This window comes from Haplochromis burtoni, unplaced genomic scaffold (genome assembly GCF_018398535.1).
Source record: "Haplochromis burtoni strain Fernald_Lab_line unplaced genomic scaffold, NCSU_Asbu1 Contig_455, whole genome shotgun sequence".
Taxonomy (NCBI): Eukaryota; Metazoa; Chordata; class Actinopteri; order Cichliformes; family Cichlidae; genus Haplochromis; species Haplochromis burtoni.
The window spans coordinates 108,897-128,724 of NW_024582816.1; the positions used below are offsets into that span (position 1 = coordinate 108,897).

Sequence of the window (19,828 nt, forward strand, 5' to 3'; positions counted from 1 at the left end):
ATCTATCTATCTATCTATCTATCTATCTATCTATCTATCTATCTATCTATCTATCTATCTATCTATCTATCTATCTATCTATCTATCTATCGTCTCAGCGTATGAGGCTGGATTCTTTTCTTCAGCACATCAGTAAAAGTTCAGCAGATAATAATTTCTCTCCCTGAGGGGCAGGCGGTTCTCCTCTGACAGCTCAGGTTCTCGTGAGCCTCACCCATGGGTGTCTCCCTTTTTCCACCAGCTAGTCTTTGTTATCTTTTAAGACAAATTTGAAAAATGAAATGATCCTAATGAAAAGTTATAGAAAGCCTTCCTGTTCTGACTCGTCTGTGTGAACGGGTTTGTTAAGCTGCATGTTGTTGTTCTTTTACTTTCTTTAAACGTTTTATTTTGTCCTGAAGTCACAGTTTTATAGTCACAGCTTTATAGTGATATTTCTTAATTCAGCTGTTTGTGTCTTATTGTTAATCAAATCTGAGGAGCAGTTTACTGAAAATGATTCAGGAATCGTACTTCTGGGCTCTGCTGTGTTTCCTCTGACTCATCGCTGAAGCTTTATCTGACCTGCAGCTGTCCCAGCAGCTTCGTGTCTGCACCGGCAGACTTTCAGACACGAGTGACATGAATATGAATAACTCACAGTCTTATCTCATATTATCTTCACACACTTCATTAATATCACAGCTGCCTCCCCTCTGTGATTTTCTTTGATTCCTTTGTTTGTGCGCTGAACACATTTTTCAATAATTAACAAAATCACCAGACTGAGCCTTTAAAACAAACATGTTAAATCCACAGCAATAAATACTGTACTACCTCTCAAATCAGTATTTAATGATTATTGTTATTATAAAATGAGGATCAATACGTCGTTTTTTAACATCCCATCTTACCGACCTGTTTGTCGTCTTGATTTCATGACGTTGTTGTTGCCTCTCCTAAACATTACCACAGCTATTAGCAGGCTGAGCTCAGGTATGTTGGTTAGAGTTTAAAGAAGAGAGTTAACGGATCTTAATGTCTTTCAGCATCTTGCTGATAGCAGTAACAGAAGAAGCCGAGCCACTTACAGTAGTATCTGTAGGTCGCCCGGACGGCGCAGACAGCAAACAGAAGCCCGCAGAGTGAAATCCATCCGTTCCTCATGTTGTGTGAATCCTGAAATCAGATCTGAAAGCTGCAGCTGATGGAAAAACTCCTGCACAGCTCCTCAGAGTGACGCTTTTTAACTCCTCTCCTGCTGCAGGTCCGTACACGCTGCACGTACAGGCCACACTTATTCACGTGTGATTCACAAAACACACACCGTCAGTCAGAGGATATGACGGCTCCTGTGTGTGTGTGTGTGTGTGTGTGTGTGTGTGTGTGTGTGTGTGTGTGTGTGTGTGTGTGTGTGTGTGTGTGTGTGTAACTGTGTGTGTGTGTGTGTGTGTGTGTGTTCTGTGTGTGTGTCTGTGTGTGTGTGTGTGTGTGTGTGTGTGTGTCTGTGTGTCTGTGTGTGTGTGTGTGTGTGTGTGTGTGTGTGTGTGTCTGTGAGGTTTCACATTTGCATTTGTACAACACAAAGACGTCTCACAGGACGGAGAATTAAAAATCAGATTTCTGTGAATGAAGTGAATCTGTGCTCTGTTCCAGATGTGGAAAACATGACAGATGTTTCCTGAACATGAACTCTGCATGCAGCTGCTGAGAGTTCAGATTAAACCAGCAACAGTGCAGAAGCTGACCATTCACAGCAGCAGTCATGTCAGAGGGTTTTACAATCTAATGTGTGGACCTTAGAGAAAACACAAAGCCCTGTGACTGACCTGTCCAGGTGTGCCCCGCCTCGGCCTACTGCGGCTGGGATGGACCCTGACTGGCAGAAGCAGAAGAAAATAGACAGGTGGCGTCCCCCACGGCTCAGTTTTAGGCCCGGTTTATGTTTTTGATTTCACCAGTCAGCAATATTCCTGTTATCATTACATTTAACACTGCATTATTACATCGATCCTATAATTATTATTAATAACCAGGGAGTGAAACGCAGACACCAGCTTTAACCAGTGTTTCTTATTTTGGTTGATTCCTCTCTGGACTTTCTTTAATTTATTTCAAGGATCATTTATTGAATTTTGACCTTTAGTTTCTGAACTTAAAATAAATCGTTCCATTGTGCTTGGATTAATGCGCGTTTTACGGTATGTACCACCGGCAGATAGAGGAGGTGGCTGATATCCAGAAATCCTACCAGTGGCTGGACAAAGCTGGACTGAAAGACAGCACAGAGGCACTAATCATGGCAGCACAAGAACAAGCTCTGAGCACAAGATCCATAGAGGCTGGGGTCTATCACACCAGGCAAGACCCCAGGTGCAGGCTGTGTAAAGATGCTCCAGAGACAATCCAGCACATAACAGCAGGGTGCAAGATGCTAGCAGGCAAGGCATACATGGAACGCCATAACCAAGTGGCCGGCATAGTGTACAGGAACATCTGTGCCGAGTATAACCTGGAAGTCCCGAGGTCAAAATGGGAGATGCCCCCAAGGGTGGTGGAGAATGACCGAGCTAAGATCCTGTGGGACTTCCAGATACAGACGGACAAAATGGTGGTGGCTAACCAACCGGACATAGTGGTGGTAGACAAACAGAAGAAGACGGCCGTAGTGATCGATGTAGCGGTTCCGAATGACAGCAATATCAGGAAGAAGGAACACGAGAAGCTGGAGAAATACCAAGGGCTCAGAGAAGAGCTCGAGAGGATGTGGAGGGTGAAGGTAACGGTGGTCCCCGTGGTAACCGGAGCACTAGGTGCAGTCAAGTGGCTCCAGCAGATCCAGTTTGTAACATCTCTTTATTACTATAATCATTGTGATCAGTTAGTTAAAAGACTAGTTGGGATTATATAAGGAATTTGAATATTTTTAATACAACTTTACAAAGTTTATGTTAAAGCTTAGCATAACTTAAATGTGATAATTCATGTTAAACCATGTGGGAAGCTTACATAAAGCACATACAAATATGTATAAAATTAATTCTATATAATATATGAAAGATATCACATTAAAGAAAATCTGAGTACTAATATTAAATATTTACTGTTTAAAGTATGTTTGAAACAGTAAATATGAGGTCATCTATCAAAGTTGTGGAATAGTTCTGATGAGGAATCGAGATTTTTCCAAGAGGAAAAATATTTTTTGTTCTTTCCTTTTAATTAAACTGTTTACTGTAGTTATTATCGCCGCGGTGCGTTCAGGGAGATATAAAAGGTTCAGGATGTGCTCGGGGTTAGAGTTTTATTCAAAAACCAAAGACAGCCACAGACGTTTATTTGCAGTCGCCACAGATGAAAGCACATTTCACCTCCTGCTGAGTTTGGAGCAAACACAGTGTTTTGTGTTGTGGAGCCCTGACTCTCGCCTGCAGGCACGTTTTCTCCTCCTCCTGCTGCTCAGGTAGTTTCCATGTGTAAGATGTGTCCTGAGGCTGCAGGTGAGCCAGCAGACACACCCTGAGCCTCAGACACACACTTACTCACACACACATTATGATCCATCACACACACCCTGCCTGCTTACACACAGAGTCGCACCCAGTCTGACTGTGTTGCCGTACCAACACACCTTAACACACACACATTTAGTTTATTGAGTCATAATAAATCTTCAGTGCAGATTTTATCGCCAAGTTTGTGAAGAAATTGCAAAACTTTCTGGTTTGATTTCAGCGCTGGTTAAAAAATCTAAACAAGAAGCTGAACTCAGTTAAAGAATCTCCTGGTTTAAAGCAAATACTCTAAATATTATTATTAGAAACTGTGAAGTCTCTTCTGTTGGAACAAATTAATCATCAGATGTGATCACGCCGTTTGTTGCTTTGCTGTTAATGTTTGAACAGCTACAATTTCTGTAGTTAAATACAGAAAGTTTCAATGTCCTGAACCAAATGACTCAGTTTTGTCTTTACGATGTGAAAATACTATTTTAGTTTCCTCTTTTTCTGCCTCAGATGCCCTAAATTAAATCAAGTTCCCACTGAAAATCCATTTGTTTCCTCAAAAAAAGAACATAAAACACTCTAAGAGATGCAGGTAGGGCTGTTAGATCATTTTCTACTATTGTTTTCACGTGATCTATAAATCTTATTGAGCTCGGTCCTTCAGGTCCTTCAGGTTAAATATCTGGTGCCTTCAGGAGAGGAGCTCAGGTTAACACAGACTGATGGATGACAGAAGTTTTATTTAAAGTCTGTAATGTACAAGAAACATCATCTTTAAAACACTCCAGATCAGCTGGTTTCACGGGAGTTAATGCCTGAATACAAAAAAATATCAATTCGGTATATTTTATCTATTTTGTTCTATTTTTTATTCTATTCTGTTCTTTTATACTTTTCTAATACTTATACTAAATATAAACTAAAGGTTTATAATGGCCTGGCTTTAAAACTTTCACTGTTTTGATCAGAATCAGAATCAGAATGGGGGTTTATTGCCAGATGTTGAGGTTTACAACATTAGGAAATTGCTGCGGTGCTTCAGTGCAAACAATAAGAATTAAAGTGCTATGTAGAAAGAAAGATATGTGCATGAGATATACATGAGATATATACATGAGAATAAGACTTATGAGTGCTACGTAGAAAGATATATACATGAGTGCAGGTGGTGATCGGTGCCAAACATGGAATGATGCAGTGACACAGCGTAGGGTCATGTGTTAGTGGTGGGAACAGTCATACGGTTATTGTTCATGTGTCCAACAGCAGAGGGGAAGAAACTGTTCTTATGGCGAGAGGTTCTGGTGCGAATGGACCGGAGCCTCCTGCCTGAGGGGAGCAGGTCAAACAGACTGTGTCCAGGGTGAGAAGGGTCAGCTGAGATCCGAGCTGCACGCCGCAGTGTCCTGGAGGTGTACAGGTCCTGCAGAGATGGGAGTCTGCAGCCAATCACCTTCTCAGCAGAGCGCACAACACGCTGCAGTCTCTGTTTGTCCCTGATAGTGGCTCCAGCGTACCACACGGTGATGGAGGAGGTGAGGATGGACTCGATGATTGCAGTGTAGAACTGCATCATCGTCCGTGTTGGCAGGTTGAATCATTTATACTTAACAGGCATTTATAACTATGGAGCTCAAATCTGTTTTGCTGGTGTAAAGATGACTGACCAAAGTGTTCATGAAAAGAGGAACATGGAGCACAGCTTCCATGTATTCTCTCCACTGTGTTAGAACCATAAAGGCAAAAAAAGATAGTAAAAAAAGAAGAAGAAGAAACAGAACTTGATGGAGGCCGATTCTCCCTCCGGCCTGAGGGGGCGCTGAAGCACCGGGAGTTACGTTTATTTTTAACCGAAAGTGAAGCGTAACCGGAGGAAGCCAACGCTGATAGTCTGCCGGCGCTTAGCTGCTGAAGTGTGGAGCAGCTTTTCAATTTTCTGCCCTGGCTGTAAGTACAAATACTTCGGATTATTTTCCCCCGCATTTTGTTCTTAATTTAATCATATTTTTTTGCGACGCGATGTGAGTTGAACTTCCGGTGATAAGTAGCTAGCAGGGGCCTAACGTTAGCCTGCAGTCACGCATTTATCAGAAACAATTTTTTATATAAATTGTACTGAAAGTTTAAAGATAAGTGACTTAAATTCGTGATTATAAGTCATCAATTAAATTTTACACTTTGAGGCTAATGTTAAATGCTAGCCAAACATTACAGAGTTGAATCTAATGAATGCTAACAGTGTTTTATGAAATCCAGCCCACAGTAAAAACAACCCGCTGTGCTAATGACGCTGTTATCGTTTGTATCCAGAATCACCGCAGACAGCGGGATTTATCCTAGCGGTGGGCAGTAAATGCATCCATCAAGACTGGGTTTGAGTTACTTCATTTAATTTGCATATTTATGTTGAGTAAAGTGATCCGTACAGCCATGTTTACATAAGTGAGTCACTATCAAAGACCCGTTTGTGTTCAGGCAAGACCAAAGTTCATCTTAAAAGGTGGTAAGCAGACAGCAGCAAGGCTTCTACCAGAGTTTGGCCAGTTAGTTATTGCAGTAATTTCTTAGATGCGATATTATCCGTCCTCAGTTCAGCAACATTTACTGACTTTCATCCCTCTGTGACTCCAAACCAAATGATTCACAGTAAGTGCCAGATCTAAGCTAAATATCAAGGAGTTTGACAGCAGTTTGTTTCTCAGATTAACTGGTCCACGGAAGAGAAGGACCCTCCTGTCAGTCCACCATGGCGGACATCAAGAACTTCCTGTACGCCTGGTGTGGGAAAAAGAAGCTGACTCCAAACTACGACATCCGAGCAGCGGGAAACAAAAACAGGCAGAAGTTTATGTGTGAGGTGAGCGTTCATTCTGACATCAGGGGGTTTCACTCGGTGAGGTTTTTGTTAACCTTACACCGTACTCCCTGCAGGTCCGAGTCGATAGCTTCAACTACATTGGGATGGGAAACTCCACCAATAAGAAGGACGCGCAGACCAACGCCGCCCGCGATTTTGTCAACTATCTGGTCCGAATCGGAGAGATGAACGCAGCAGAGGTCCCGGCCCTCGGGGTCAGGAAGCCGTTCCTGTTTTTCCTTCTGTTTTTTTCTGTAGAGATAAAAACTGATCGTTTCTCTCACTTTGTCTTTTTTAAATGAGTAAGTACGTTTTCTGCCTTCAGGCGAGCGCTCCCATCGCAGATCAACCTGATGCAGCTGCAGATGCCGGCTTTGGAAACCTCCCTTCTAGCGGTCCTCTACCACCTCACCTGGTAGTGAAAGCTGAGCAAGGTACCGGCAGCATGGTGGCTTTAACGACTCCAAACATCACAAGTTCTTACTTTAATGTGGTGAGGCGGGTCGGATTAAACGGGTTCAGATATTCAGCCGGCTTCTTTCTGCTTCTTTATTGTTCTCAGGGGACAGCAGCGTCAGTGGGCCGGTTCCAGGAGTGACCGGACTGGGTTACGCAGGAGCAGGAAACTCGGGTTGGGGCAGAGGAGGAAGTGACGGAGGAGCTCAGTGGGACCGAGGAGCCAACCTGAAGGAGTATTACGCCAAGAGAGACGAACAGGAAGCGCAGGCGGTACAAGATAATTCCAAATTACAGTGCAGTGAAAAGCATTGGTGATGGTGATGTTAACATTAAGCTCCTTAACAGGAAGTAAGCTGCTCCTAAGTTACAGTCGTCCCCCTAAAGCTCAAATCTGAACCAGAACCTTGGACAGATTTACTAAACTTGGAACAACCAGCCAAGTTTTCACTCCGAGGACTCTGCTTTCATGAAGAAAACTGGCACTCGGGAAATACGTTTCTACTTCTATTTTTAAACTTTGGCCATTAATAATATGCAGATGCATCATTAGAACCAGAATGAGTTCCCTTATTTTTCTTCAGGTTTCATTTCTCTCCCTCGCTAAACGAACTCCCGCCTGTGTTTTTGTTTGCAGACTCTGGAGTCGGAGGAAGTGGATCTGAACGCTAACCTTCACGGAAACTGGACTCTGGAGAACGCCAAGGCCCGTCTGAACCAGTTCTTCCAGAAGGAGAAAACCAGTGCCGAGTATAAATACAGCCAAGTGGGACCGGACCACAACAGGTCTGGAATCTCAGAGCTTTTTAGACCGGCTGGAAATTCTAAACCAGATCCAGTCTGAGGGGTCACAGCTGGAGCCAAAACAAACGCTGATGGTGTGTCTGTGATTTTAATGAGCTTCAGCTGCTTAATAATTCTCTTTAGCTGAAGAAAAATCAGAAGTATTTCCTAAAAGCAACTGATTTTGACCAAAGGACTTGATTTCTCCATTTGAAGAGAATTGATTGAATCTCTGCTGGAAGTGTTTGTCTTTTGTTTCCCTTCAGTTTGGATTTGGTTTGGAGTTCACTGCCGACCTTCAGCCACACACCTGTTTTATTTTGCATGTTCAGACATTCAGCTTCTGATTGTACTGATACGTTCTGATAAACGCTGCTTATTTTAGTCATTCAGCTCACAGATTCTACATAAATGTATCAAATCCATTGGAAAATACAATAATGGCAAAGATTGGCCCCGCCCCCAAAGAGCCGCTCGGCAACCAGACTGGGAAACACGAACTAATCATATTTTTGGCCTGAGCTACGGCAAAGCTTTACAACAGCTTTAGTTGTTTTCTCAGTAAAGATGGCGACGAATGAACTTAACATGGCGTTTCTTCAGCGTTGTGGGAGGAGTCAGAGATGGTGGCATCTCTGGACTGAGCTGTTGTGGAACTTTGTGCATGTGCAGGAGACGTGTGAGGGTGTAAGCTGAAAGTGTTGATCAAAAGGGTGGGGGCGGGGCTTCGGCACAAATAATCGAAGCTCCGCCCGGAGAGCGAGCGCTGTGCCTGAAGTGACGGGTGGTAACGCTCAGAAGCGCCTTGAGCCGACTGTTGTTGTCATTTGGCGCTTTATAAATAAAATTGAATTGAATCTTCTTTGTAAAAAAAAATAAAAAAATTGCCAGTTTATGTAAAACGAGACTTGGAATTTCTGATTATTCTAAAATAATTTCCTCCAAAGAGCAGCGCGAGGGTTTTACAGGACGTGTTGATTTTATGTCCTCCCCTTCTTCTGCTGCTGTTTCTTTCTGTTTCCTCGTTTTCATCTCCTGCTTCCTTTTGATCTTTTTACATCTTTCTCTTTATTCCTGCTGCCGTCTCAGTTCTCCTGTTATTTTCCTCGTTGAATGAAATTCTTAAAGGTTATATTCTCTTTCAGCACGCACCAGCTGGGTCTCAGCTCAGCTATCATCGTATTCCCAGACACCTGTAAACACGTCTTCTTTGTCTTCGTGCACATAAATGTGTGACAGTAGCCTGAATACGACCCAGCTGGTGTGTGTCGCGCTGCAGAGCTGACGTGTGTTGGTTGGTGGTTGATGTTCAGGACGTTCCTGTGTGTTTTTCTGCTGGACTTGCTGTAAACCCAGAGACCTCCAGAGTGTGTCGGCTACACCAGAGAGCTCTCACTGTTCGAACTGAGCGCAGACAACTAACTCGCACTGAAACAAGAACAACTAGAATAACTAGAACCTGAGCCCGACAAACCCAGACTGGTTTGAGTTGATGAATTGTTGTAATGTGAGAAATGAGCTGTGATAAATGTCAGCTGGTGAATTGGGCAGGAGGTTACTTTCAGAGGCTGGAGTGAGTTTCCTGCTCCATCAAAGAACACCGAGGTGATGCCAGAACTCACAACCACACCAAAGGAAGACATGGGACAGTGTTTAGGTGCACTAAAGCTGTCCCATGGGTGCAGCTCAGGGCTTGGTGGAGTCTGGTTGTGATTTCTGGTGTCGCTGTTCACCGCAGGGCAGAGCGCAGCCAGGAGAATCAAAGCTGTTGATTGGTCTTTAAAAATCCCAAAGTCTGGCAGAAAAACATGCAGGCTTCCTCCTGAGAGTGCAGCAGGTGAGTTCAGCTCCTAAGTCTACGTGCAGTTTGATGCTTTTGTTCTAGAAACAAGGAGTGAAGCCGTGACGTTTGTCTTTGTGTCTGCAGGAGCTTCATAGCAGAGATGCAGCTTTTTGTGAAGCAGCTCGGCAGAAGTAAGACTCCAGAACATTTCCTATTAAATGCTGAAGTTGTTTTAGATGATCAGCAGTGAAAGAGGTCAGAACAGGACGCAGAGAGAGCTACAAACCAAAATGGCAACCACACCGGACTCTGTGCGAGCGTGCCCGAGAAGAATTCGATTTTTAGTGACCTGTTCTCGGATTAACACTGGATGGAAAAGTTACAGAAATTGTGATAAATGTGATCAGAAACCATGAAACACCAGTTGCTTTCTGTTGTTCGTGTGAGTCAAACGTCGCTGGGTTTGCTCTGCAGGGATCACGGCTCGAGAGCACGGCTCCAACAAGAAGCTGGCGGCTCAATCGTGCGCTCTGTCTCTGGTGCGACAGCTGTATCACCTGGGAGTCATCGAGGCGTACTCCGGGGTCACCAAGAAGAAGGAGGGAGAAACTGTACGTTTAAAAACAGGCAGAGACTGAACGACACATCACGCAGCTCGTTTTTAAAACAGGATTTTGTTATTTTGGCACAGTTGGAGGCGTTTGAGGTCAACGTGTCCCCAGACCTACAGCAGCAGCTGGCCTGTGTGGTCCAGGAGCTCGGAGTCAGCGTCCCCCCACCGGTGAGTCGCATGAAAGCGTTTGCACTCGCTGTTCAGTGTCTGTCAATCGAACCCGCCCTTCAAAGGCAGCACGTAGCAAATAAAGCAGTGTGCTGTGACGAATCTGAAGTCTGTCGCGCTGATGTTCGTGGACGTACGCATGAAACCGGTGAAACACTCTTCAGTGCACCGGACTGCAGATGTGATGTGGTGATGCTCTTCAAAGCAAACTGTCATCGTCAGAATAAACGGAGCCTTTACATTCGATTCAGTAACATGAAGGTTTTTATGTTCCAGCCTGCAGACCCCAGCAGCCCGGTGTCTCTGGTTCAGGGGAAGCTGGCGTACTTCGAGCCATCACAGAGGCAGACCGGAGCCGGAGTCGTCCCCTGGTCGCCTCCTCAGGTCAACTGGAACCCCTGGACCAGCAGCAACATCGACGAGGGGCCGCTGGCCTACGTGAGTCTCACGAACCCTGAAACCCTAAAGTAGGATCAGTTTGTGGCTCGTTGATCTTTATTAGCAGGTATTCAGAAATCATGTTATTAATTCGAGTCCCACAGGCTGTGCAGACACTCGGTGTCTTACAGTCATCAGAGTCGTGCAGCTCTTCCCTCTGTGCTTTGTTTTCCTGACAAAACTCTGATTTCTAAATCGGAGCGAGTCGTGGTGAAAGCCTTCTGTAAAGACCCCGTTCTAACCCCTTCAGTGCCCTCCGGAGCAGATCAGCGGCGACCTGCACGACGAGCTGCAGTACCAGCTGGAGCATGATGAAAACCTGCAGAAGGTCTGTCTCCTTTACCTTTACGTCTGCGTTGATGAAAGCGTGCCGTGAGACTTAAACGATGCTGTCGTTCAGATCCTGATGGAGCGCGAGCAGCTGCCCGTCAAACAGTTTGAGGAAGAGATCATGGCGGCCATCGACAAAAGCCCTGTGGTGATCATCAGAGGAGCGACGGGCTGCGGTAAAACCACTCAGGTCCCTCAGTACATCCTGGACCGCTTCATCAAGGGGGGCCGAGCATCGGACTGCAACATCGTGGTCACGCAGGTAACGCCGAGGCGTCCTTTCACCCGCCTCGTTTACCTGAGAGCTTACAGCCTGTCTTCTGTATTGCTGACCAAGCAAACATTAAGCGGCTTTAAGCTCACTTCATTGCAGTTTGAGGTCTGATCCATGTTTGAGCTCCGTGTGCTCCGTAAACCTCCGCACAGCAGCCCTGACCTTCTTCTTCTCTGCAGCCCAGAAGGATCAGCGCCGTGTCCGTGGCTGAGAGGGTCGCCTTTGAGAGAGCAGAGGATCTTGGGAAAAGCTGTGGCTACAGTGTCCGATTTGAGTCCGTCCTGCCTCGACCCCACGCCAGCATCCTCTTCTGCACCGTCGGTATGGAAACCATACTGCTTAGTTGCCTCAGCAACTAAGCAGCGAAGCCGTGGTTACTTCGCTGGGCGGGGGAAGCGATTTGGCGGTCCGGCCGTGTAGATCTGAGTGTTTTTTGTGTTTCAGGTGTTCTTCTGCGGAAACTGGAAGCAGGAATCAGAGGCATCAGTCACGTCATCGTCGATGAGATCCACGAGAGAGACATCAACGTGAGTTTGTTTGTTCGCTGATTTTTAGGGACTCACTGAGCCAAAAACACCCCGGGGGCTTCTGTCCATGTGTCTGACCCTCTGTGTGTCCGTGCAGACGGACTTCCTCATGGTGGTCCTCAGAGACGTGGTCCAGGCATACCCGGACGTGCGCATCATCCTCATGTCGGCCACCATCGACACCACCATGTTCAGAGAGTACTTCTTCAGCTGCCCCGTCATTGAGGTGTTTGGACGCACCTTCCCTGTCCAAGGTACCTCCGACTCACCGGCCTCACCTGTGTGTGGAAACATTAAAATGATGATTGTCTGTGGACTTTCCTGTAATATAAACTGAGGATAAGCACTCATACAAGTGTTTGGTGACCCGTTAGCCGGGAGGTTTGGGTGTAATGGTGAGCGCGGTGCGTCCTGCAGGTTTTAGATCTCACCCTGGGTCAACACACCTGAATCAAATGATGAGTTGATGACCAGGCCTCTGGAGAACTTCAGGACATGTTGAGGAGGTCATTTAGCCATTTAAATCAGCTGTGTTGGATGAAGGACATCTTAAACCTGCAGGACACCGGCCCTCGAGGCCTGGAGGTCCCCTGCCCTAAACTGTTTAAGCCAATAATCAGTGTGGTAAACAGTTATTGTTATATCAGCAGGTTTGAAAAAACCTCTTCCTTGTTTTCAGAGTATTTCCTGGAGGACTCCATCCAGATGACAAAGTTTGTGCCTCCACCGATGGACCGAAAGAAGAAAGACAAAGACGAGGAGGGAGGAGACGACGACGTGAGAAACGTTTTTAAAATTCTTCTGCACTGTGACGAACGTCAGAATTACATGTGATTGCAAAACGTTTCTCCCCAGACTAACTGTAATGTGATCTGCGGGCCGGAGTATACGCCGGAGACGAAGCATTCGATGTCTCAGATCAATGAGAAGGAAACGTCCTTCGAGCTGGTGGAGGCGCTTCTGAAGTACATCGAGACGCTGCAGGTGGCCGGCGCCGTGCTCGTCTTCCTGCCCGGCTGGAACCTCATCTACTCCATGCAGAGACACCTGGAGAGCAACCCACACTTCGGTACGCGTCACACCACACAATACCAATAACACCTTAAGTGGAGAGTCACTGCTGTGGGGACTGTTGACCGAAACACTCCCCCTGACACTGCAGTGGAAAGCAGCAGACTTCTTGGATCTTGGTTTTTAGCTGGTGTTGTGTAGCGTTGTTGCTCATCGTGCGAGAGCACTGTGAAAAATCTGGTATGCTGTGCTTTTCAGGAAGCAACCGGTACCGAATCCTGCCGCTGCACTCTCAGATACCTCGAGAGGAGCAGAGGAGGGTGTTTGAACCGGTTCCTGATGACATCAGAAAGGTCAGTGACAGGAATGCATAAAAGCTTCATCCTAAATGTAACTTGTGGAATTCAAACCGCTTCAACGATGACCGACGTGGATGAGATGAAGTGTGTCTGATATGTGCTACATGCACTGAGCATGTCTGAACCACACGCTGACGTTTCAGGTCATCCTGTCCACCAACATCGCCGAGACGAGCATCACCATCAACGATGTCGTCTACGTCATCGACTCCTGCAAGTAAGTGTCGCTGCGCTCACGGGTGTAGTTTCTCTTCCTGAGGTCAGCGTCTGAGCGGGTTAGGGGTTAAAGGTCGCACTGTTTGCTGTGCTAACAGGCAGAAAGTGAAGCTGTTCACCTCCCACAATAATATGACCAACTACGCCACCGTCTGGGCCTCCAAGACCAACCTGGAGCAGAGGAAAGGTCGAGCCGGCAGAGTCCGACCGGGGTTCTGCTTCCACCTCTGCAGCCGCGCTCGATTCGACAAGTAAGGCGCGTTGATCCTCCGGCACGCCGCGGGCTGCAGCGTTTGGGTGTTAACATGTGTCTCTGTGTGGCTGTGCAGGTTGGAGACTCACATGACTCCAGAGATCTTCAGAACTCCGCTGCATGAAATCGCCCTGAGCATCAAACTGCTGAGACTCGGAGGCATCGGCCACTTCCTGTCTAAGGCTATCGAGCCACCGCCACTGGACGCCGTCATTGAGGCCGAACACACCTTGAAAGGTACGAAAGGCCTGGTCTGAAGGGAAACGGACTATCGGGGCTGCTGGGAACTTAGTTCTGTGTGTCTTGGTTTGTCCTCTCACAGATCTGACGCTCTGCTTTATAGATTTTAAATGATCAGCCCTGCTGTGGCCTGTTTTATGCCTGTGTTGGGGTTCTCTGCCCTTTGGTCTGATTCTTGTCTGTACTTCATAAAGTTGACATGTTTTGTTTTTGAAGATCCTGTTTTTGCCGTCAGTTTCCACATGAATTATTTTCACTGTGATCTCCGTGTTTGTTGCAGAGCTGGACGCTCTGGACTCCAACGACGAGCTGACCCCTCTGGGGCGGATTCTGGCTCGGCTGCCGATCGAACCTCGGCTGGGGAAGATGATGATCATGGGCTGCATCTTCCAGTCAGTTTTTCGTCTCTCTGCTGATTTTCCGATTCTCTCAGCGTCCCGTCTTTAAATGAAATTCTCATTTTCGTGTTTCCCTCCAGCGTCGGCGATGCGATGTGCACCATCTCGGCCGCCTCCTGTTTCCCAGAGCCTTTCATCAACGAGGGGAAGCGTCTCGGCTTCGTGCACAGAAACTTTGCTGGCAGTCGTTTCTCGGATCACGTGGCGCTGCTGTCCGTGTTCCAGGCCTGGGACGACGTCAGGTCTGTGCCGCGTGCTCTTAAAAATGAATAGCTAAATCAGAAAAATGGTAAACTTTACATGTAGAGTGGTAAAGTTACAAAAGACCTCTGCAACACGAGTGGCAGGAGGTGTCGTTTTCTCCCTGAAACGTCTCGTTTGTGAACACTTGTTCTGCTCAGGATTAACGGAGAGGAGGCGGAGAGTCGCTTCTGTGACCACAAACGTCTCAACATGTCGACTCTGAGGATGACCTGGGAGGCCAAAGTCCAGCTGAAGGAGATCCTGGTGAACTCTGGATTTCCTGAAGGTACCCGAACGCACCATCCTGACACACAAAGCTGATTGAACGGGCCGGGAGCTCACCTGCACTTTCGTTTCCCTCAGAGTGTCTCATGACGCAGATGTTCAACACGGTGGGGCCGGACAACAACCTGGACGTGGTGGTCTCTCTGCTGACCTTCGGCTCGTACCCCAACGTCTGCTACCACAAAGAGAAGAGGAAGATCCTGACCACCGAGGGGCGCAACGCCCTCATCCACAAATCCTCCGTCAACTGTCCCTTCAGCAGCCACGACATGATCTACCCGTCGCCATTCTTCGTCTTCGGCGAGAAGGTGAAACCCAAAACTGCCACGTTCACCTTTTAACATGAATATTATTGCTGCTGTGTAAATTAACAACAGCAGGTGGTTTTTTCTGTAGGTTTTCTCACTAAATAAATATTTAGATGAATTTACGGCCCTCGCAGCATCACAGCCAACATTTCTCTCGGGTGGGGACGTTTCTGTTTTCAGATCCGAACCAGAGCGATCTCGGCTAAAGCGATGACTCTGGTCAGTCCTCTGCAGCTGCTGCTGTTCGCCTGCAAGAAGGTGACCTCGAACGGAGAGATCGTGGAGCTCGACGACTGGTGAGTGAGCGACCGACCTGCAGCTCGTCAGCACTCTCACTCACTTCCTGTTTCCTCTGAGGCACTGCGATTCGCTCTCCTCTCAGTGACCTTTCACTTTAATGATGGCAGGATCAAACTGACGATTGCTCACGAGGTGGCGGGGAACATCCTGGCTCTGCGGGCCTCCCTGGAGGCGGTGGTGGTGGAGGTGACCAAAGACCCGGAGTACATCAGACAGATGGACCAAACCAACGAGCGGCTCCTGAACGTCATCAGACACGTCTCCAAACCGTCGGCGGCCAGGCTCAACATGATGGTCACCAACCAGAGGTAACGGACGTCCTCAGACAGGAAACGCAGCCTGCCTGTTTCCTTTTTCCACATGAATGAAGGAACGTTTTAGTTCATCCTTTCAAATCGCAGATTTTTCTCCCTCTATGATGAAACTTTGATGTTTTGATCTTCTTTGGGTCTCTGCTTCATCCTGTTATTACTCACATCGCCTCTGAAAACAAACTTTAGACCTTCAAACATCTCCTCATCTCCTCTGTTTGTGTGTCTGTGCAGGATGGGAGACGGTCCACGACCTCCGAAGATGCCACGTTTTGATGGAGGAGGCGGCGGCAGAGGTTACCAAGGAGGAGGAGGCTACAGGGGAGGATATGGAGGAGGAGGAGGGGGATACAGAGGAGGTGGAGGATATGGAGGAGGAGGGGGATACAGGGGTGGTGGAGGATATGGAGGATACAGAGGAGGCGGTGGTTATGGTGGAGGAGGAGGTGGTTATAGGGGAGGCGGAGGTGGAGGAGGAGGTGGTTACAGAGGAGGAGGTGGAGGATACAGAGGCGGCGGCGGGTACAGAGGAGGATACTAACGTTAAAAATCAGTCGCCTCGTCTTCTTCTTTCGTTTATTTTGTAAACGTTTAATGTGAAATCGAGCGCCGCAGTTAAAACGATGTTTGACTGGAACCTGCTGATGTTTGTTTTTATGGTCTGTGAATGAAAACGTCCCAATAAATCTGTCCTGTTCCTTCATCGCGTTGGCTCATTCTTCCTCTTCACATATTGAAAGTCTGAAGATCCAACTCATCAGGATTAGTTTGAGTTTAAACTTAAAATTAAAAATCCCACAAGTTTGGACTCGTGTCAAACAGAAGTTATTGCTTAAAGAGTGTCCACAAAATAAAAGCAGAAACTATTTTAAATAATGCAGGTTAACTTAAAAAGGTTCTGGCTGTGAGGTCCCAGCAGGAGGCGCTGTCTCGCGCTCTTTTTTCTAAATACTTTTGTTTTTTTAAATACATGAAGGTACAAAAGTAAAATACAGATTTTAAAAATACTTTCTTGTTAAATAAACATGAGGATAGATTAAAATTGACCACAATTAAATCACCCCACCACAGACCCATGCACCTGCAGGAGGACTGACCTGGATGGGGTGGCATCACCTTCCCGTGGGCGGGGACCCTCAGCTCCCCGTGGGCGGGGACCCTCGGCTGTTGATATGTGCTAGACATCTTCATACTCATCTCAGTCTCCTGAGAGGAGCTGGGCAGGGGTGGGTGTATGTTGGGTTTTTCTCTGATGGATAAGACCCGTCCTTTTCTTTGGCCACCTCTCGTAGCTTCTCAGTACAGTCATGGCCAAAAGTTTTGAGAATGACACAAATATTTGATATATTGAAGTAGAGCTGCACAGGGGCGGATCTAGAAGGGTGGCATGGGGTGGCAAGTGCCACCCTAAAATGATCCCTTGCCACCCCAGTTTTGCATATGACAGTGTTGTTTATTAAAATAAGATAGCATTAACATTTTGAGCGTAGTTACAGTTAGCAGTGAATATAAATGCTAAAACTGAATATATTGCATAGTGTCCCCCCCCTGCACCAGTAACAAATGGTTCAGCCCATAGCAGGACCAGCTTTTTTCTTGTTTTCAGTAGCAAGCCATGCTTATGATCGTGCCAGAGCACATTCTGAACAACACCATGGGAATTTCGCTTTTTACACAGGTGGGTGGATGTTACACTCTGGAAATGGAAGGAAGGTGAGTGTTATTAACCCTCTGTGGTCCACGGACACGCTGCACCTCCAAATCACATGACTGATGTAAGCTGACACAGCAACATTGAAAGTTCAGACTTCAAAGTTTTTAAATTTTAATTACAGGCCAGTAAATCCAGAGTTATGATCATATATATCAGCCAGGCTTTGTTCTAAATACTGTCGTCACCTGATTGTTCTCTCACTTTAGTTTTAGTAATATTTTTAAATTCTTATACAAAATGAAAAAAAAAGCGGCAGGTGTATTGGCTGCATTTTTAGATAAATAGCTGTTTATGTTTACAAAATGTACAATTTATATTTGCATTTCAAGTTATAAACATTTGCTCAACATGTCTGTGGGTTTTTGTTTAGAGTAAAAAAAATACTACTAGGATTTTAAGTTCTTTGTGTGATTTCAGATCAGTAACACTAATGCAGTATGTCAGTCAAAACAACTAAATTCAGTTGAGCTGAAAAGATACCAAACAAGGCAACGGGGGGAAATTTAACAATTTGAGGGTGAAATACAAACGTAAACTCAAAAGGAGTCAAAAATGGCCGGTTGTATTTCAGACCTCAGTGGGTTAATCCAACAAATCATGAAAAAATTAGGTTTAAATTTTTGTTCATGACAGTGCAGATTTCTGACATTTTGTGTAATTTAAGCTGTAACAATGTGACTGTTTTCTGACAAAAAGCAGACTTGCATTTGTAAACGAACCGCCCCATGTTGTGTAGCTTTCTGGATTTTATACGGGCTACATATTTATTTATTATACAGGCTGTACAGTACGTAGCATCAAAACTCACGTTTTATGTAACTAAAGTGTTTAATTATGTGGGCTACAGACAATAATTAAGTTATATGACGTGTATGCTTACTGCATTTGGATTATTTTAACCATATATAACCACCTGCATATGTGTAAGAAAAAAAGGGCTTCGATTTTGCCACCCCATTTGATTTCTTTGCCACCCTGATGCCACCAGAAAATTTCTCTGGACAATCCCTGCGGTGATTGTCCTTTGTCTTCGTCCGGGAGGGCAGGCAGTACCACCAGCCTCGCCACAGGTCGGGTGAAGGTCCAGTCCTTCACCTTGATGTCAGCAGACGTGATGTGCCCGTCGGGACTGGGGTGGACTTTGGAGATGCGCCCCACGAGCCAGGAAGCGCGAGGCAGCTGAGGATCTACGATCATCACCACCGAACCTTCTGTGACATCTGCGGGGGATGACCACCATTTCTGCCGAAGCTGCAGGTTTGGAAGGTACAGACGGATGAATCGAGACCAGAAGTGGTCAGCCAGCACCTGGGATTGCTTCCACCTCCGGCGACTCAGGAGCTCTTCTTTGGGGCAAGCCACTTGAGGAAGTGCTCCATCAGGCCGCCCCATCAGAAAGCAGTTGGGGGGTCACTGGATCAGGATCACTGATGTCAGACAGGACATAACCTAGTGGTTTGGAGTTCAAGATGCCCTCCACCTCCACAAGGACCGTGCGGAGGACCTCTTCTTGAAGGGGTTGGGATCCTACTGTAGTGTAGAGTGCCGTCTTGACAGACCTAATCTCCCGCTCCCACACTCCCCCGAAATGAGGAGCCGCTGGTGGATTGAAGTGGAAGACGATCTTCTGGGGAGCCAGGAGCTTCTGCAGGTCAGAGGTCATGGCTGCAAAAGCTGCTTGGAGTTCTCTGGCCCTGGATGACGCAGGCGACTGTCGACGTCCTGGATGAACAGGCGGGTGACTGGATGTGTTGGATCCCAAACTAAAGGATGGGAGCTGGTAAAGGCGAGATCTTCAGAGCGGCGAAGACGTCCACCTACACGGATGACCTCATTCTCGTGGTCGAACTCAGGGGATAGTGCAAGGAAACGACTGCTGCGACTGATAGATTTCCCCTGCGTAAGGAGTCGATACTCCTCAGGGAAGCTGTTGAGCTTCTCTCAGGACGTGCATCTCTGCTCGAATATAGTCATAAGCCGATGAAGTTCCACCGCCTTTGGCCGCCCCATGCAACTGCGTAATAGCAGCTTCCAGCAGCTGTGTCCAGGTGTCATATTTGCTGAAGTTCGAGGTGGTGGGGTCAAAGGTGGTAGAAACTCCACAAAAGGTCTCTTTACGGAGCTCAGATGGGCCTGGAGGCTCAGCCAGGGTGCCACTTGGCTCTGGAGGCCACTGTTCTGGACCTAGGAGCAGGAAAGGAGGCCCTTGACTCCATCTGTTGGGTCTGGTCAGCTCGGGAAGGGACTTCCCACGGGTTATATCATCCGGGGGGTTCTGGGCTGAATCCACATAACACCAGGTGTGCGAGTGAGTTACTTCGTGGATCTCAGCCACGCGGGTACCGACGAAGACCTTGAAGTCGACCAACTTCTCTATCTCCGCCCGGTAGATCTTAACTCGTTCTGAGTGTGCAGACCAGCTGGCTGGGGTCTTCACTAAGATCTTCAACACTTCACTGTCCCAGTCCTGCATCCC

The 19,828-nt window shown here is 46.8% G+C and overlaps 2 protein-coding genes across 4 annotated transcripts in view; one reads left to right on the top strand and one right to left on the bottom strand.

Annotated features, from left to right (window-relative positions):
- The window catches only part of lamc2 (laminin, gamma 2), a 13,439-nt gene extending 12,171 nt beyond the window's left edge, over nt 1–1,268 (bottom strand). The window contains exon 1 of the mRNA XM_005945779.3: nt 1,071–1,268. Coding sequence (XP_005945841.1) covers nt 1,071–1,146 — 76 coding nt within the window. The 5' untranslated portion in view covers nt 1,147–1,268. The remainder of the gene's footprint in view (nt 1–1,070) is intronic.
- A 4,037-nt stretch (nt 1,269–5,305) lies between these two features.
- Nucleotides 5,306–16,341, top strand: dhx9 (DEAH (Asp-Glu-Ala-His) box helicase 9). Of its 3 annotated transcripts, XM_005945780.3 has the most exons (28): nt 5,306–5,432; nt 6,188–6,342; nt 6,417–6,557; nt 6,668–6,776; nt 6,905–7,071; nt 7,436–7,584; nt 9,509–9,555; nt 9,839–9,975; nt 10,056–10,145; nt 10,422–10,583; nt 10,834–10,911; nt 10,984–11,175; nt 11,367–11,508; nt 11,632–11,714; nt 11,812–11,968; nt 12,394–12,491; nt 12,570–12,783; nt 12,984–13,078; nt 13,228–13,301; nt 13,399–13,551; nt 13,630–13,790; nt 14,074–14,185; nt 14,272–14,433; nt 14,593–14,720; nt 14,798–15,027; nt 15,208–15,323; nt 15,435–15,635; nt 15,873–16,341. In XM_005945780.3, the coding sequence occupies exons 2-28, from the start codon at nt 6,232–6,234 to the stop codon at nt 16,177–16,179; spliced, it is 3,816 nt and encodes a 1,271-aa protein (XP_005945842.1). In that variant the 5' UTR covers nt 5,306–5,432; nt 6,188–6,231; the 3' UTR covers nt 16,180–16,341. The 3 variants fall into 3 exon arrangements, with proteins under 3 accessions (XP_005945842.1, XP_005945844.1, XP_042069506.1); XM_005945782.1 differs by lacking the exons at nt 5,306–5,432; nt 6,188–6,342; nt 6,417–6,557; nt 6,668–6,776; nt 6,905–7,071 and adding an exon at nt 9,320–9,418; XM_042213572.1 differs by lacking the exons at nt 5,306–5,432; nt 6,188–6,342; nt 6,417–6,557; ... (1 more) ...; nt 6,905–7,071; nt 7,436–7,584 and adding an exon at nt 7,659–9,418.
- The last annotated feature ends 3,487 nt before the right edge of the window (nt 16,342–19,828 follow it).

Coding starts and splice junctions, on each gene's coding strand:
- dhx9 (XM_005945780.3), top strand. CDS start 6,232: ATGGCGGACATCAAGAACTTCCTGTACGCCTGGTGTGGGAAAAAGAAG. Junction 12,492..12,569: donor AGGAGGGAGGAGACGACGAC/GTGAGAAACGTT, acceptor GTTTCTCCCCAG/ACTAACTGTAATGTGATCTG. Junction 14,186..14,271: donor ATCATGGGCTGCATCTTCCA/GTCAGTTTTTCG, acceptor GTTTCCCTCCAG/CGTCGGCGATGCGATGTGCA.